General features: G+C 41.9%; 1 protein-coding gene across 3 annotated transcripts in view; it reads left to right on the forward strand.

Annotated features, from left to right (window-relative positions):
- The window catches only part of Cacul1 (CDK2 associated cullin domain 1), a 75,553-nt gene extending 70,141 nt beyond the window's left edge, over nt 1-5,412 (forward strand). For 2 of the 3 annotated variants that reach the window (XM_059255767.1, XM_059255753.1), the window contains 2 exons: nt 4,509-4,552; nt 4,920-5,412. In XM_059255767.1, the coding sequence (XP_059111750.1) occupies nt 4,509-4,552; nt 4,920-4,960 (85 nt within the window). In that variant the 3' untranslated portion in view covers nt 4,961-5,412. The remainder of the gene's footprint in view (nt 1-4,508; nt 4,553-4,919) is intronic. The other variant, XM_059255758.1, reaches the window with a different exon arrangement.
- Nucleotides 5,413-19,512: the final 14,100 nt, after the last annotated feature.

Genomic DNA, 19,512 nt, shown 5'->3' on the forward strand with positions numbered 1-19,512 from the left:
AGAGTCCAATTAGTGCTGTCTATGTACATGGGTGTAGGTTATGTACAGGGTATGGGCAGCCTGTCTGCAGCCACCCCCACCCCCAAAGAAAAGTAATTCCGCCTTCCCTAGCATCCATCAACTGCCAATAGCTCTTCAGCTAGGGATGGAGCCTCAAGAATCCCTCCTTCCCATATTCATTTTTAAATAATATAAAAATACACTAATTTTTATTTCCACTTGTCTCACTCTACCTCAATCCATTAAGTAACCATTATTGTTAGTTTTTTGTGGTCCTTTCTAGTGGTTTTTTTTTGTGGTTTTTGTTGTTGTTGTTTTTTAGTATAAATACAAGTAAACTTAAAGTATTCCCTTATTTTTATTCTTTTCCCCCCACATATTCAGCTATGTGTCTACATTGGACTATTAGACGGTGTACTAACTTAACTAGTTACTTAACTAGGCCCTAGTAGTTGTTTGGTAATACAGACAGAGCTGCAATGGAAAACCAAAAACATACCTTATTCTGTGCTTGTTGCATGTGTATCTCAGAAGTAGCTTGGCTGGGTCAAGGGTTAGATATAATTGGAAATGTGATTAATACTGCCGTTGTGCATATGCTCTTTGTGGCCATACATACACTGTGTACATAAGTATAGCTGTACTTTTAAAAAGTGTAGAAGCTACTCAGAATAAGTTAAATCTGCATTTCTGAGCTGAGCATTGTTTGCATTTGTATTTCTGTTAACTGCTTGTTTATGTCCTTTGTCATTGCTCTGTTAGTCTTTTTTCCTTGATTTCTAGGAGCTCTTTATATAGGAAAGAAATTGGCTCCTAGTCCAAGATTATATTCCTCAGTTGATCCTTTGGCTTTGCTTTCAGTCACGAGAAAGTGGTTTTACATTTTTGTGTAACTATACTAGGTTAAGGTTTTTGTGACTTCTGTAGTTTGAATTATAATTAAATTTTGCCTTAGATACTTTTATTTCACTGTTAAAAAGATTTATGTGTTTATATGTACCACACATGTCCAGAAGCCCGCAGAGGCCAGAAGAGAAATTGGATCCCCTTAGTATTAGAGTTACAGACTGGGTTATTAGTCAACGTGTGGGTGCTGGGAACTGAACCCAGGTCCTCAGCAAGAGCCAAATGCTCTTAACCACAGATCCATCTCTTCAACCCTAAATACTTATAAATAAATGCAAAATAATTAATTTTAGACATTAGTTTATTAATTCCCCCCTTTAAAATTTTGCCTTTTGAAAACCTGCTCTTGTGTCTGTCACTGAGCTGTTGAGGTTCATCCAGAGGTGTCTCTTAGCCCTACCTTGGGCACTAAAACAAGTGAAAAGGGTATGGAGCTGCTGGGTATATGGCTCTTAGGTCAGACTTGGGTTGAGATGAGATGAGCAGCTGACTCTGGAAGTGCCATCATACAGTATTTCTTTTGCTTTGAAAGAACTATTGTAGTATTGTGCTGCCAAGGCCAAGGGCATCAGGGAACTGCCTTGGGCTTTTTGTGTAAATTAGAATTTTTATTACTTACAATGGGGTTCTTTAAAACAGTTTCTGGCTGAGTTTTAAACATTAGGTTGTATTCCAAGAGGTAGTAAAATTGAAATGTCTTGTAGTACAAACTTAATCTAGCCACTTTTATAGTTAACACTGTGTATTACACATTTACTGTGAGGATTAAACTCTGCCTTCTAAAGGATTCTGACAGGTACTTTGAACAGAGTAGGCCCTGCCAAAGCAGATATCCTATGACCCATTTTTAGGCTTATTTAATCACCTATCAGAAAGGACTGCCATGCTTAGCCTCTGTAGAAGACCTGTCTCTGTTTGTGTCATGGGCATTCTGTGTAATACCTGTCACACTAATGTTCTCTTTAGTCATCTAGCTAGGATTGTTTTAGAGAAAAATAACTTCACTGATATGAAAGGGAAGAAAAACTCAAAATGTACAGGGTATCAGATAACTCTTTTACTGCCTATTTGGGCATGAGCAGTAATTTTACTAAGTTTGTGGTTCTTTATTGGTATTCCAAGCTCTTCATTTTGTGTCAAAGTCTTTGAAATGTTTTTACATAATCTGCAAATGTATTCAGATCTATCCTCTGCAGTAGATCTATAGATGCATGGAAGTACAAGGAAGACTTATTTCATAACTAGAGTAAACATATGAAAGCTCGACCCATCATGATCTTTCTCTCTTATGGGTAATTGTATTGATTGGATAGGTTGGTGTCTGCTGTCAGAAATTACCTTGTGGAGATTAAGTTTATTGGCAACAGAAAACATGAGCCTTGGCCTGGAGTGTACCATCCAGGCCAGCCTAGAGTCCCAACCAAACATTTTGCAAGGGCAAATAAGATGTTCCCTCTGAGAAGAAGTGACCTTGGTTTCTGGAATACAGTAGAACTTTGTAAAGATACTGGTGTTTTTGTTTGTTTTTTAGCTGAGAGAGTGGCCCCTGAATTTGAGTTTTTTCATTTCATAGCAGAGCACAGTGTACAGCTGCAGACTTCACAAATCAGTATTGTCTTTTGCATCTACAACAGCTACTTTATTCATGCCTGCTGTTTTCACATCTGCATTTCACCCCTGTTACTTGTACATCTTCTGTTTCTATCTAACCAGTGAGGAAGTAGGAATGGATGCTTTGTTTAGAAGTAGAGGTTCCAGATATGAAGTTTTGTATCTTCAGTTTTAATCAGCATTATAACCACATAAGTCGCTTTGCTGGCTTTGGTAGGGCATAAAGTTGGATATCTTTTTAGGCTGCTCAGGGCTGTTCCTGGAGAATACAGTGGAATTTTTTTCTAGATGCTCACTGTAAAGAATCATATACCTCTCAGTCATGTATTATGGCCTCTCTGCCAACCATCAAGGATCCTTAGCTTAGCAAGAGATGTCTGTCTTGGTTAGAAGCAAGTGAGAGAAAGAATAAACTTGGAATATCTGGAAAATTATTCAAAATCTTACAATATTTCAAAATTAGCATTGGTTTAGTAATCAGATATTATTTTATTGTTTGGTTAATTTAAATGTGGGATGCTCAGATCAGCATTTTAGTAATTATCTGAGATTGTGAATTATTAACCAATTTGTTAATTCAACAGATACATTTCCAGTGTCTCTTATGAGCTAGGCACTGAGGCACCAGGGTGGACAAGACAGGCAGAGTCCTCACTTTTGTGGTACTTGTGCTCTACTGTTGGCAAACAAATAATAAACTTGTAAAAGTATGTACAATTTCAAGTAAAAAAATAAGCACTGTGAAGAATATTAGAGAGTAAATTAGAGTTGGGGGGTAATCAGTGACATGGTGTTGGCCTCCAAGGGGTTGTGATTCCCTTGGGAAGAGAGCGGCAAACAGAAAAATATAATCACCCCAAAAGTGAGTGGAGGTGATAAGGGCTGGAAAATGAGGTGGGAGAGAGAGTCCAGAGCCATGACATTGGCTGAAATGAATTGGAATTGATTTTGAACTGTAATGAAAAGTTATGAAGACTTTTAATCAGAGGTGTGAACTAATCTTATTTATACCTTATATAAACTCACTCTAGCTCTTTGTCAAGAATAATATAAGGTTTGGGGATGGAGCTGAACAGACATTATGTTCTGGGTATGGTAAATTTTCAGTGTGTATTTAATGATGAGAATGCTGAACCTACAGATCTCAGACAGAAATCAGAGCCACAGCCTGATATAGTCTGCATCTTAGAAAAGAGAGAAGAATATATATGGAGAAGAAAATGTGGCCTATGACATTGTTAACCAGAGCCAACAAAGGACACCAACAGTGGGTGGGAGGTCAGAAGAAGCTAAGAATAAAAGTATTTCAGAAAGGAGGGATGATTGTACCCTTGGCTGAGAGGCAAGTAAGTGGAGCCATTATTGCTCATTGGTTAAGCATTGGAGTTTGGGTTAGTGTCTGAAGCCAGAAAGCTAGAGTGTGATTCATGGGAAGTATGGCCTATACACAACCACTCTTAACTGGAGTACAGAACGTGACTGCCTCTAGGCCTGTGAGGCTAGGCTGGGCACTATATCTGAAGATTTGTGCTCTCCACCCACAAGGGTCTTCAAGTACCTCAGTTTCTGACTTCCAAAGGCTTTGAGAGTCTCAGTTGGGGCATGACGGGAAGATTTTTAACTCCCCTCTTTTTGATATTTAAAGTTTGGCTAGTACGTGCAGAATATTGGAGATAATATTAGCAGAATCCAGGGTTGTTGTCAAAGACATATTTTAGTTTGTACCTTTGTAGTACTCAGTGTAAACCATCTTTATAGATGATCCTTCATTTAATAACTTTCTATATTTAACAGGCTACATCTACCCTTGAGGTAAGAATACTTGAGGTAAATGACTCAGCTGATGTTTAATGTCTGTTTAAACAGTCTGTTGGGTTAGAAACTGAAGCATTTGCTGTTTCTGCTATCACATCGATTTATTTCTGCTGGTTTCGTGTGTAAAGAAACCAGTCAGTTTTGTTGACTTCTTCGAACTCTTTTCTTATCCCTAGAGGTGACCAGTCCCGGAAAAGAGCTGGGGATGAGTTGGCTTATAGTAAGTGATAATGCTTTTCCTGTTTTGATGAATTTTTGATGTGGGCCAGCTTCTGAGGATGAGTATGGAGACCATGTTTGTAGAGGTGGTAGTCTAGATGGCATAGCATGGCTTGTGAAGTTGGGGTCATTCTGGCCTTGGGCTCAGGCAGGTGCCAAGAGACCACAAGATTCTTTGGGATAATGCCTCAAGATCAGTTCGTGGTGATATTGGCTCCTTTTCAGTTCTCTCAGACTGTGTTATTTTTCAAAGTTTTTAAAATAAATACACCAGGAGATGGGGATCAGGAGAGAAATAGCTTTGTGTGAACAGAGTGCTCTCTGTCTCTGATGGTTTTTCTTTGTCTGACCTTTTTTTTTTTTCCCAGACAGTCCGTCTGCTTGTGCAAGTTCCAGGGGATATAGATAGTGACTGCTGAAGTACTTTTCTCTCGGAGAGAAGACACTGGAGCTACAGAAACTGTTCCAGGCACAGCGGGGCCTGCACCACTCAGGAGCTCTGTCAAAAGGCTGTTCTCAGAGAGGATGCCACACTTCTTTCTTTGATTTTCAGTTTTCAAAAACAAGAACTAACAAAAACAATTGCTGCTAGACTTGGGGGTGATTTTGAAATGGGACAATCTTTTAATGAGTTTATCTACAGAGCAAGTGTCTTGGAGAGCGGCCATTGCTAAGTGAAGCCCAACATGCAAATCAGCTTCCTCCAAAATACAAGAACGATAGAATCTTATTATTTTTTAAGCACTTGTCTTGTTCATTTGTGGACTTGGCACATGGTGTCTCATGTCAAGATATCTTTGCTTTAAACAAGCAGATGTTACAATACAGTGTTCACCCGTGCCCCAAACAATCTGTTTTAAATTCAGAATTGGTCTATGTTTAGCATTAGTCTTATGGAGAAAAATGCTAATAATTGCTTTCACTATAACTTTCCCCATCAGTTCACGTTTTTAACTCTGTGCCTTGAGCTTTGTGCACTTTGCAACTATGTGACTATGTCATCAGACTCACAATGCTTCCTGGAGAAGTTGATATCCCAAACTGGCCTACCAAGGCCTCTGGTGTGGCTTTGTAGCAGGACCTGATTGAGAAAATGGACAGAGGTCAGAATTCACCCTTCTGTCCCAGTTCTCATGGGGACCAACTCTTACTGAGTGGTTTCCTTTCTGCCGTCACCTCACCTGATCTTACAGCCTCTAGTGTGGGTGGAGTCCTGGTCTGTGATACTGTAGAGATTACCCAGCTGTGGGAGCTGTTACCTGGATCCCTCTAGGGAGCAATAGTAGTTAAAGCCAAAAATGGTAAATATTTCTTGGTCCATCTCATTTTGATGGGTGCATTTTAGTATTTGTAAAAGGTCAACTTTGCCCTGCATCTTGTAAACATCATGTTTGATATTTGAGTACAGCAGGGGAGAGTTTGCCCTGGTATTTGAAGGCTTCCTTCAGCTGTGATAGAGCTGTATTGTCTGTTTCACTACACCAACAGTGCTCTTTAGATCTTCACAAATGTCTGAAGCTTTCTCTAGCTGTTTTTCAATGGTAAACAAAAACAGGCATGGTGAAGGAAAAATATTTTTCTTCTCAGTTTTGCTTGACTGTGAAGTGGCTTCGTGCTACCAGGCTTTAGCCGACGGTGATTCTGACCCTTCAGAGAATGCCTCCCCAGGCTACTACTTCGAAACAGTGGGCAGAAGAGTTAGAAATGGTGTACTGGGGGCAAGAATGTTGCCCAGTAGCAGTCCTGGATTTGTAAATGATGGTCTAGGGGAGGAATAGTAAGAGCTGACAGCTTAGCTCCTTCGGTTACTTCTCTGCAGTTGGTAGTTTGTGGGGACTTTAATTGGCTTCGTTTTATTTGGGTTACCCTGAGTAGAGACAGGCAGGTGTACAGCTTTTTCTGCTCTAATGTCAAGGGAAACGTTCATTTTATCAAGAAGCCCAAAGTTTACTTTTCTGTTGGAATGCTTGCCACAAGGTTGTAAATATAATTTGGAACTGGTTTCTTCTACATGGCTTTAATATTTTTGACAGTAGTAAAGTTGGAACATTTCTTGAGACATAAGTAAGTAGCTCAGTGTCTTATTCTACCCTCCCACCTCCACTGGAAGAGAGTACTCTCTATTTTTCTCCAATAGAACTTTCCCTATAAAAGCATCATATTACATAAATTGGCATTAAAGTGTGTGCTTTTGTGTTATTAAATTAATGGAGATATAATCATACACATTCTGTGTTAGCACAAAATAGAGGAAAGCCTGTAAAATTCTGAGTCAGAGCTGGATACAACTGTACTGATACTGAAAGGCATAGTTTGTAAAACATACTCAAGGTGAAATTGGCCTTGCTTATTAGTTGAAATCTTGACAGAATTCGTAGTCCTCAACCATGAGGAAGTAAAATCTGCTCTCTCCCACTTTATATTTCCAGAAAACACTTTCTTTTCATGTGTCTTGTGTTCTTGCCAGTGAGATGTGCAGTTTTTCTACCCCTGCTGAGGACTACTTTCTTAATCAGATCCTCAATGGCCAAATGATGCAGATTGGTTAGCCAGTCAGTGTAATGCAGTTAATGCTTTAAAAGAAAGCCACAAAGTGTGCGTTACTGAAACTTCTGGAAAAGTCTTTTTTTCTGGTTCACTTTCTCTCCCTTTTGCTAGGATGAAGTTGGTTTGAGTGTTGGTGAGAGTGCAGAGGAAAGGTGCCCTTGGTCACAACACTGCATATATGTCCCTAATGCTCAGACCTGCTTAGCTGCTGCCCCCCCCCCCCGTTTGCTTTCTGTCAGGTTGCAAATTTGCACACGTGAATGATTCCTCAGGAACAGTTTGCACACTCCTCACTTCAATGTACTCTGTATAGACCAAACAGCATCAAAGGTTATCAGCACGAGAGGCTTCATACACTTACTAGCGAAGGCCATGGTGAGCTTGCAAACAAAACTGGTTTTTGCAGGTAATGGAAAGAGGAGCATTTAATGTTTAAACAACCTCCCTGTAAATAGAGTAAATAACCTTCCAGATTTTGCTGTCTTATTGAGGCTGTTTGTTTTTTCTCCTGTTTCTTCTTTCTCACAGTGGTTAATTATTCCCACAGTTAGTATGCAGAAGGAATTTCCCTTGAGCTAAGATTCAGTTGTTTATTAAACAGCCAACATTTAACTAAGCATTATTCTATGAATGTATATTCATAGAGTATACTAAGCTGAGATAATAAGAAACAACTAAAAAGCAAAACAAAAACCCTGCATTAGCTATCCAGCTGTTAGAGTGTTTAGAGTTTTTTGTTTGTTTGTTTTTATGGTGTATCCCTTGAGCTTTTAGCTTGGAATATTATATTTGCTTTTATCCATGTGTAGGTCTTTTAAGGGGATGTTAAAATTCAAGGTTGGAATGTGACACCATTAACTGACACCTGAAGCAAGTATAGAGAGCCTTTTCAGTTGTGATGAGTGCTTTCAGTAATAGTGTGCAAAATGAGGTTCATTTTGACCAGAGGTTGCAGCGGTCCATAGAGAAATGGCTCTTGTGCTTTAATTACCACATAGAAATTTGCCTTGGTTTCTGACCCCCAGAACTTTGGGAAGGAGGTACCTGTTCTTTCCCAAAGGAAATGCCTCCTCTCTGGTCCCCCTGCTGCTTAACTGCAGTCACTGCCTCCTCCTTCCTGCTCTAGCTGAGACCTTAACTTGAACCTCTTTCCAGAGCCAGTGGCTTGGGGCTGCCACCTCACTGCAGGACCTGTTATTTTACAGATCTGTGCTCTGCTGTGAAAACTTGGTTTTAGGTTTGATTCATTGTTAGAAGAGTGCTGATGGATTACACCTCTGGGAAAGTCATCAGCATGGCTCTGGGGTTAAAAGTTGAGTGGTTTGGAAAATAGTTTGTATTGGTTTTTATGTGTCTTTTAAATATTGTGACTGTATTAAATGCAGTAAGACTGAATGTTCTCCTAGGGTATGTTTGGTTGAATGGTTGGCAGTACCCTTGGCTCTTCTTAGTCTTATTTGTCAGTGTTACAGCCGTGCAATTGTAGAGAAATTATTTAATGTCAAGTCCTGAGGAACTGTGGCTCAAACAAATGCTTATACAAAATTTGGAGATCACATGCAGGCAAAAGCTTTTGCCACCCACCAGCATAGCAGAGTGAATGAAGCATTGCTGTCCGGTCTCCCAACCACTTGTCATAAGGCATGGCAAATCTGGTACTGTCCTTTGCCACTCACTCATTCACAGAACAAGACTAAAGCGCTTACTGAGCTGGGGCACAAAGCTGCTGGCCTGGGCTCTCCTTATAAACGTTTGATGGATTTTGAATCACTCTTCTGTATTAGGTGTATATTCTTACTAAAACATTGTGGTTAATGGAAAATAAATCTTGTACAGATGTCCTTAAACTTGTTTTGTTATAAGTTTTGTGTAGATGTCCTGGCTCTGATACCTGGTTCGCTGTTGTAACATGGATGCTCAGTTCCACTTACAGGGTACTCTATGACATGGGAGCCACAACTCAGACACAGTTAGCCTTAACCTTTAGATCGGTGACTACAAAACTGTTTATATGTGCTTTAGGCATTACAATGTATGTGTGTAGACATGAACTGTGGATGTATATGGTGTTTATGTAAGCATGTACTGTAGATGTAGTGTACAGTGTATGAATGTGTACTGTAGGTAGTGTGTGTATGCATGCTGTAGGTAATATATGTGCACACATGTACTGTGGGTGTATAAAGTATGTATGTATGAATGTACTGTAGGTGTAGTATGTGCACTTGTGCTTTAGATGTACGTGGTCTGTGTATAAATGGTACTGTAGGCATATATAATGGGCATGATTTTCTTGGTGGAGGAGCCCAGAAGCTTATAAGCATTTGATAATAACATTTTGACTGTTGTAAACATGCCATTTCCTTTTGGATTAATATATGAATTTATACAAAGCCATTCCAAAGACCAAAAGTCTTGTTTTTAATATAATTTAAAACCTCATGGAAGTGTAAACAGATGAAAATAGGAAAATTCCCATTGAAAATGACCAAGAAAAAAATAGAAGGAACTTGCTGTACCAAAAAGATACATCATATTTTTCAAAAGTGCAATTAAATTTAAAACAGTTACAATGGTGTAAACATAGACGTGGTGATGGGAAATGGGTAAAAATAGGAATGAAGGCATACATTAACACTGGCTTTTAAGAGTTATTCTGGCTATGAGGAGTTATTCATTGAAAACTGCTAGAGAGAATTAAATTGATTGCTGTCATACATACCATTCATCAAAGAAAGCCCAGATGGACTAAAAATTAAATTTAAAAGCACAGCACAAAAAAGACATTGACTCCCCACTCCTAGGAATGGAGAATTTTCTTTAAGGACATAGTCACGAGACACAAATGCTGTATACATGCTGTCACCTGCCTTTGTGCTCCATGGAGTGTTTAGTGTGTGTACTTATGGATACATTTTTAACAAAACTTATGTGTATATGTGCACCTGCATGAGTTTATATGTACCATGTGCATAGAGTGCATGCAGAGGCCAGGAGAGAACCCCTAATGTAGAGCAGTTCTCAACCTGTGTGTCACGACCCTTTCACGGGGTTGCATATCAAATAAACTGCGTATCAGACAATCATGATTTATAACTAGGAAAATTGCACTTATGAAGTAGCAACAAAAATAATTTTATGGTTGGGGTCACCACAACATGAGGATTAAAGGATCGAAGCATTAGGAAGGTTGAGAACCACTGAGCTAGAGTTACAGTTTTGAATTGTCTGATGTCTGTGTGCTAGGAACCAAACCCAGGTCCTCTCCAAAAGGAGTATACACTCAACATTGAGCCATCTATCCGTAACCAAATTGTTTAAATTTAAACATGTACTCATATACTGCTACACATAAGACACACACAAAAAAGGGAGAGAATATTTTGAACTATTGTGGGTGGTATTTGTATCTTTTAAGACTATTCTTTATTTAAAAAAATGGTATTTTTTTGTTTTTATTTTGATTTTTTGGCTTTTTAAGATGGGGTTTCTCTGGCCCCTGACAGTCCTAGAACTCACTCTGTAGACCAGGCTGACTTTAAACTCAGAGATCCACCTGTCTCTGCTTCCCTAGCTGGAATTAAAGGGATGTGCTAAAAATGGTTTTTAAGTGAGAGCTGTGCGATTCAAAAATGATTTGGGACTGAGGAGATCACCCAGTAGAGTTTGCTATGTGTGTGTGAAGGCCAAAGTCTGATTGCTAAGGACCTATGTAAGCTATCTGTGGTAGCATTCCTACAGCAACATGGGAGGTAGAGACAGAATCATCCCTGGAAGCTTGATGGCCAGTTAGCCTGGCATTACAGTGGTAAACAGAGACCATGTCTCAAATATACAAGATGAAAGAGAAGGAGCCGCACCCAGCATTGTCCCCTGATGACTGAACTGATGCGTATGTACACAGGATGCATTTGGACACATAAACTATTTTATAAACTTTGACTTAGGGTCACTATTGCTATGTTGAAACACCAATCAGAAGCAAGTTGGTGGTGTGTAGCAGTTTCCTCCAAGATGAAAACATTCCATCCTGTAGGGAAGCTCTTTAAACAAAAAGGTAAAAACTCAAAGTAGCTTCAGAAAGTCCCTAAAACTGGCCAGATTCCCTAGGTCTCCCCCTTGCCAGAGTGAACAATAAAAGCTAAGGGTCCCCCCTCAGAGGAAAGAACTAAGCTGCAAAGAAGATTCAAACAAGCAAAGCTACAAAAAAAAAATGGGGGTGCGGGTGGGGGTAGGGTGGTGGTGGTGAGGGGGGGTGGGAAATGTAAAGAAGACTGACCAGACCAGCTGCCTGGAAGAAGTAGAAACCAGCTCAGCTGTCTAGAAGAGGTTTAGACCAGAGTCACTTGGAAAGGACAGTCCAGCCTTTTGAGTGTTATGCCCAGATAGGGACCCCAAAGACTTCACCACAGACCTTAGGTTCAGAATGCAACAGCATGGTTTATTTCTGTTTGTTTACAAGCCACGGGCAGGGAAGCTTGATCCAAAGCACTCACTCGTAGTAACCGTGAGGCCAGGAGGAACTTGCTTTTTCTTTGTGTGGCTAGCTTTTTAAAGGCAAAATCCACAAGCCCTTCATGGGGGTTGGGGGAGTTTTGCACGGGTGCAACTCGGATTGGTTTATTTCTATCTCTGTTCTCTTTTAATTGGGTGAGGGTATGTAACCTTTGAATTTACTGGTTGGTGGTTACAATTTATTGCTTTGGGGGCAGTCCAGCACAAGTCCCAGGCTTTGTCCTTGAGCCACCATGGGGGCTGGCTGGCCAAGCACGTACTGCACATAACTCTAAGTTGGTGAGGGGCCCCAGAAAGTAAACATCTGGCTGAACTTTGAGCAGTCAGAGTACGTGCAGAAAGGGAGCTACTGCAAGGACTATGTCTTTTGTTCATGGCCCTCCCAGAAACTGCTTGCTCAAGTCTCAGGAAACTGAAATTGAGGCCTGATCTCTGAGAGAAGACTGAGCAGCCAGTTATGGCATCTGCTTGGTCCTTTCATTGAGCTGCCTGCAGGCTGTGCAGTGTGCTCCAGGTTTCCCAGCTTTTGTGAGCTGTCACCCATGCTGGAGTGTGCCTTGGTGTTGGAGCTGGCTGTCATTCTTCTGTAAGTAACTCCAATAAAACTCACTGGTTCACCAAGTTGGACTGTTGGATTTTGGCGGTATCTGTACTTTGGTCTTGAAGGGATACTAGCCCACTTGAGCGCATGGCTCTGGCAGGCCTTACCCTTCTCTCCCATTCCCTTTGCCTTGCCCCAAACCGCTAGATTACATTCCTAAAGCTAGCCACCAAGGTCTCTTCCCTTATTTGGCCACCTCCTCCTGAGGCTAATTAACAAGGTCCAGCTATCAAAGTATTTAAGTCCATCAGTCAAAAGCCCCTTTGGGCTCACCTAATTAGCATGTCCAATTAAACACCTCATCCTAACACTGGGTTTCCCCTTTTTACATTTATAAACTGCCATTTGACAATGGGCTATGTCTATCTCCTCTCTATCCAGAGGCAGTCCTTTGTTCCCCTCCAGGACAAATACCCCGCCCCCTCTCCCTTGTTCCTTCCCCTTCTCCCTGTCATCTATCTCCTGTCTTTGTCTCTTATTTCCTGCCCTCTGTCCCTCTAGGGCAAATAAATCTCTTTTGTGCTGAGAACTTACTCTCAGAAGTCCTGAGCAGATACTAATCTCTTACAGGTCTGTCGTGGGATCCCTGTCTAGGATAAGTAGATATGTGTATTGTGTCATTTTTTTCACACAACTAGGGAGGAAAGGGTTTATGGCTTATACTTCTAAACTCTAGTCAATTATTGAAGGAAGTCAGAGCAGGAACTCAAGCAGGGCAGGAACCTGGAGGCAGGAGCTGATGCAGAGGCCTTGGAGGGGTGCTGCTTACTGGCTTTCTCCTCATGGCTTTCTCAGCCTGCTTCCTAATAGAACCCAGGTGTGGCGATATATTGTGTACCCTAATAAACTTTGCCTGAAGATCAGAGAAGGAGAGCAAGCCATAGCCACCACCTCTTACCTCACCCTCTCTGCAGCCTGAAAGAGCCTCAGCCAATAGGCCTCTAGCTGAATGAGCTTCCTCAGCCGAAAAGGCTTTAGTTCCTGTCTCCTCATGCCTTATATACCTTTCTCCGCCCACCCATATAATTTCTTGTTTCAACTTTACTAGTACTGGGATTAAAGGCATGTAACTCCCAAGTATTGAGATTAAAGGTGTGTGTCACCACTGCTTAGCTCTGTTTTCTCTCCTAGACTGAGTCAATTTCATATAGTCCAGGGTGGCTTTGAACTCAGATATCAGACAGATCTCTGCCTCCCGAGTACTAGGACTGAAGGTGTATGCCACCACTGCCTGGCCTCTGTTTAATCCAGTGGCTTGTTCTGTTCTCTGATCTTCAGGCAAGGTTTATTAGGGTACACAATATGTCACCACACCCAGGACCACTAGCCCAGGGATGGCACCACCCGAAATAGCCTGGGCCCTCTCCTGTCAATCACTAAGAAAATGCCCTAGAGGGTCTCTTGCAGCCTGATCTTACGGAGGCATTTTCTCAACTGAAGTACCCATCTTTCAAATGATTCTAGCCTGTGTCAAGTTGACACAAAACTAGTCAGCACACTTCATTATTTCAAAACTTGTAAGCAAAAACATCATACTAAAATTAATGAGACACAAACATTTAAAAAGTTATTTTTGAAGGGTTTTTGTTTTTCATGTAATGCTGAGAACCACTGAACTACACCTTGAGCCCTTAAAAATGTTTTATTTCTGGAACTCCTTTTGGTCTTTATGCAAAGATCTCAATGTTTTGGTTCTAAGGTAAGTTTATCTTAAGGCTTGATTTTAGAGGCTACTTAGTGGCTTGTTTTATGCCTGAAAAAGCTATCTCATTGATACCTTTGGTTGTAAAAAAAGCTATGCTTTCTAGAAGAAATGTTCAATTCCAACTGCCTGGTTTGTTGAGGTGTTTCTTAAATACCTGATAATGCATTTTCAGCTTTTTTGGTGTTAGTAATCTGATCTTGCTGAATATATAGGAACAGTCTTTACTACTGTTGACAATAGCTTAAAAACCAACAGAGAAACTTATTCTGGGGTTTTATTTCCTAGCTTTAAGAGTACATTTTTTTTAATGGGTGGATATTTTTGGCTACATATTGTGCTGGTTGGTTTTTGTCATCTTGACAGAAACCCAGACATATCTCGGAAGAGGGAATTTTAATTGAGAAAATGTCTCTATAAAATCAGGTTTGTAGGCCAGTTTGTGGGGTCTTAATGACGGAGGTAGGATGGCCTAGCTCACTGGGTATGGTGCCACCCCTGGACAGCTGCTGCCGGTGTGTTTAAGAAACTAGGCTGAGCAAACCATGAGAAGCAACGCAGAAGGCATCATTCTGGCAGGGCCTCTGCTTCAGTTCCCGCCTCCAGTTCCATGCCTAGAGTTCCAACTGTGACTTCCTTTGATGATGGACTATGATGTGGAAGTACAAGCCAAATAAACTCTTCCCTTCCGAAGTTGCTTTTGATCATGGTATTTGCCACAGCAATAATATCTCTAAGACATAAATCTAAAAATCCCAAAGTATCTGTAACAAGAATTTCTTTCGATTGGGTCACAACTCTTCCTTTCTTGTTTGTATCTCATTTGCCTAGAAGAATCAGGTGTGAGGACTGCAGAGGTGGCTCAGTGGTTAAGAACATTTGCTTTTCTTGCATATGATCCAAGTTGGGTTCCCAGAGCCCACAGGGTGCTTACAACTGGCTATAAATTCAGTTCTAGGGGAATCCAATGCCTTCTTCTGGTCTCTGAGTGTACCAGCTTGCAAGTATGCATTCATGCAGGCAAAATACTCATAAAAATAAACCTAAAAAAAAAGCTGTTACCTATTCACTCTGAAAATTCCTTCTAGATGGCATATTATTACAAATGCTTCTCACCATGGGAGAAGGCTGACAAAATCATCAAACATTCATTCTTTTGTTTTTAAGCAGAAAACTAGAATGTGTTTCATGTTTGACCGTTTTATATGTATATATTGGTTTTATTTATGTGTATGGGTATTTTGTATGCCTGTATTCTTTGAACAACATGTGTACCTGGTGCCTGAGGAGGCCAGGAGAGGGTGTTGGATCCTCTAGGACTGGAGTTACAAGTAGTTGTGAGCCACTGTGAGGGTGCTGGGAATGAAACTCACATTCCCTGGAAGAGTAGCAATTGCTCTTAACAGATTAGCCATCTCTTCAGCCTCAGTTTGACAGTGTTTTGAATAGTGCAGTAAGAAAACTAGCAAGTCCCTTTGGTGTTTAATTTTTCTTATCATTTTTAAATTGTTGTCAGCATGCTCTATGGAAGATGATAAAGTATATATCAAACTAACACAGAGAAGGGATTCAGGAAAGGATTAGTGAAACCCTGGCCTGGCACCGTGAGGCTGTCACTGGTCTTTTGAAGGTTCCTTGAGTACTCCTGTGTGCTATCTGATCCTTGACATGGGGACTGAGACTTGCCATGTATTGGTAAAGTCTCTTTTCTCTTAGAAACAATCGTAACTCCTGGTTTTTCCTTGTGCCTCAGTGGAACATCTTATTCACTGTGCAGACCACCCACTTAAAAGAGAAGGGAAATTTACTGCCCCACAGAAGTGCCAAAGTTAATAGACAGCTAAGGGTGTACTCGGGGATGTGAGTGAATGAAAATGAGGACATGGCCACTCTTAGATATAGTTGAAGAGAAGATTTTTATTGTAGATATGAGGGAGAATTCAGTCCAGAGCAGAGAGAAAGTGGATTGAACATGGCCAGCAGAGTCGTGGGAGGAGAGAGATGAGGGGAGTAATATAGAAGGGGTGAGAGGGGATGAGGCGAAGGAGAAGAACCAAGAGAACAAAGACATAGAGAGCACATGGCTGAAAAAGCTAGGTTTTATAGGAATCAGAAGCTGGGGGAAGAGAAGTAACGCTCAGGGGCTGAGGAGGTTTAGGGTGGTGGGGGTGGTGAGAGGTGCTGAGAGTCAGGACTCTGTAACAGGTACTTGCAATGCTGAGGTAGCCTGGTGGCCAGCATCCACTTTGATGTGTTAATAAATACCTCAGTCATTTGTCCTGGGTTTCTTTGGAACCTGACAGCCCTAACAGTGGGCTGCTTCTGGCTTTGTGCCAGGCTAGCCTTGCCCTGGTGGTTCCTCATGATTGTCAATTTGATTGGACTGAGGAATGCCTAGGGAGATTAGTAAAACAAATGGGTTGAGGAGAGCTTAGTGGTAGTAAATCACACATCTGGGTTTTTCTGAAGGTGCCATCAGAGAGGATTAAATAAGGGATACAGTACCCTTGAATGTGGGCTGCACCATCCCATAGGCTAGAGTTGCAGAGGGAATAAAAAAGTAAAAGGAGAAAGCCCAGAGTACAGGCATTCTCTCTACTTTCAGCCCTCTGAGATGTTAGTAGCTCTCCTCACAATAATGGACTGACACCTCTGAAAACATGAACAAAATCAATCTTCCTCGAGTTATTTTCTTGGGTATTTGTGGTGATGGTTTGTGTATGATCTAACAAAGCTTGCCTGAAGACCAGAGGGCAAAGCCAGCCACTAGTTAGCCATAGAGGCCAGGCAGTGGTGGCACACACCTTTAATCCCAGCACTTGTGGTCTCATGCCTTTGCTCCCAGTACTTGGGAGGCACACAAGCCCTTAATCCCAGCACTAGGGAGGTTGAGACAGGAAGTGATGTGGCTGGGCGGAGAAAGGAATATAAAGCAGGAAGAGAAAGAAGCTCACCCCTTTCAGCTAAGAAGTTGGTGAAGTGAGAAGTAGCTGTGGCTTGTTCCTTTGTCTCTCTGATCTTTCAGCATTTACCCCTATATCTGGCTCCGGTTTTTATTAAGACAAATTAGGATTCATGCTACAGATACTTGTCCCAAAGACAGAACATCTAACATTCCTTGTGTTATCTGGGTGCTCACATTGTTCCCTTGGCTGCTGCAGTAGTCAGCTGTTACATCAGTGAGCTGAACAAGAGACCTCTGACCCTAGGATGTCAGTTTAAGAGCAGCAAAACATCTCAGAGACTTGGTTCTTGTATTTGTCAGTGAGGAGTGTCTGAGGGCAAGGCAACACAGGAATGTATTAAAACTAACAACCAAGGAGAATGTGCCATTTGTTCTGAGATAGTTTGAGCTGTAACATGCCACAGCATATGAGTCTCTTACACAAAATCCCTCCCTCCCTCCCTCCCTCTCTTGTGGAGGAGGGGCACATGTGGAGTTGAGAGGACAATTTCTTACACTATGTGGGGTCCTGGGATGGGACAAGTGCCTTTATCTGCTCAGACAACTGGTCAGCCTAGGTTCAGTTGTGTTTTATTCTCAATGTTACCTCATTGCCTTTAACAATACATTTTGATTGTCAATCAGGGATTAGGGAGTGGAGTTGACATTAGTTTAACTTTAGCCATCATGTCCTTACATCCAATCAGGGGAAGCATGGGAAAGGGACCTTTTGAGTCACTGCTGGGGGAATTCCCTGAGCACTTTCTTTAGCTTCAGCACAGATTGCTCTTGGATTCTGTGACAGTTATTCTCCCACAGACTTGGCAGTTTCCAAGCCAGGGAAAAGGATGAGAAATCAGATTAGTCCCTGGTGGTAGTGAGGAGAATTGCTTCCATCCTTCAAGTATAACCTGGGGAAAATGAAAAGTACCAGCCCTGTCTGCTAATACAGGGAAGGACATCAAAAGCTTGGAAGCAGATGTGTATGTACTTTCTCCTGAAAGGGCCCAGCTTACCAGATGCACAGACAGGGTCTAGGAAAGAAACAGAAAAGGTGAGGCAGATACTGTGGAGACTGTTGATCATAAATGCATTTCAAGGGATCAGACTTCTAGGCACACCAGGCCTTGATCAGCTGGGCAAGCCATTTCATGCCAGGTTGTCATTCTGGATGAGTCCTTATGGCCAGGAGACAGGACTCCTGTAGAGGAAATGAGGTAGTGGTGAAGCTGGAGCCTGAACCTGGATCAGGACTTCTGAGAGGTCCCACACTGCAGTAGGTGAGTGCCAAACTTAGACCTAGATGTCTTTGAGGTCGGTAGCTCCTGGGCCAGTAAGTTGTGTCCCTGTGTAGGTCACTTCACCTTTCTGAACCTTAGTATCTTCTTTAAAACCGGCAACCCAGTACCTTCCCTGTCTCCTGGTGTCTCAGCCCAAGGGCTTACTCACTCTTGTTTATCAAATGCTGGTGATGTCCCTTGCATGGCAGAGCCATTTATCTACTGTGTCAGAGAACTTAACACCCTGTTCCATAACATAGCTGTGAAGTGATCTGACCAAGTTGTGTCCCAGCAGCTGGCCTTAATGGTCATACTGACCAGCGTTGGCATAGTGTAGCCGGAATCTTAAAAGTTCTTATTAATAAAATCAAACCTGAGCCAGGTATTGGGGTGAACGCTGGAAGATCAGAGAGACAGAACAGGCCAAAGCCACTTCACCTTGCCAGTTCCTCAGCTGATCCTGTTTCCTCAGACTGGAAGCCTCTGAGTCCTCATCCAGAATGGGTCTCAGCTGAACTGCTACTAGAAGCCTAAAAGCTTAACCAGCCAAATGCTTCTAGTTCCTGGTCTTACATACCTTTCTGCTATCTGCCATCACTCCCTGGGATTACAGGCTCACTCCCTGGGATTAAAGGCATATGTCACCATGCCTGGCTGTTTCCAATGTGGTCTTGAACTCAGAGATCCAGAGGGATTTCTGCCTCTGGAATGCTAGGATTAAAGGTGTGAGTGTCACCATTTTCTAGCCTTTGTATCTAGTGGCTGTTCTGTCTCTCACCCTAGATAAGTTTATTAGGGTGCACAATATTTTGGGGAACACAATACCACCACAGCATAGGGCTTCAAAGTGTAACCATGATACCACTAGACAGAGCAGGAGGTCTGGAAGTACCCACATCCTCTCTTGTATCCACAAAGCAGGCTATGCTCCATGGCAGCCTAACTACCTTTATGGCATAGATGCTCAGGCTGTGAACAAAGCCTCTTCTTAACAAACAGCAGAGGCCAAACTCTCCATGTATGGGCTATCTCTAGATTGTAGCAGAGCTCCAGGTTACTGCTCTAACCACGTGCCCTAGCATCTGAAAGTACAAAGCCAGACTTTGTGGGTACATGGAGGGAGAGGCATTCCATAGGTCTGTCCAGAGCACAATTTCAGTGAGGCCAGAGACTACTAAGTTCCAGTGCCTCCCTTGTCAATAGGATCAGAAAATAGCATACCCTGGAAAGGCTGGTCATGGATTGCTGAGCAGAGGGCAGGAAGTACAGGCCAAGGGTGGGCATTATTACATGGAGGGCCAACCCTAGAGTCAGGTTCACAGTGGGATTCTGGCCCCACCATTAGTTCACCAGGTAAGTCATCAAGCCTTTC

Source organism: Peromyscus eremicus, chromosome 1 (assembly GCF_949786415.1).
Source record: "Peromyscus eremicus chromosome 1, PerEre_H2_v1, whole genome shotgun sequence".
NCBI classification, from domain to species: domain Eukaryota; kingdom Metazoa; phylum Chordata; class Mammalia; order Rodentia; family Cricetidae; genus Peromyscus; species Peromyscus eremicus.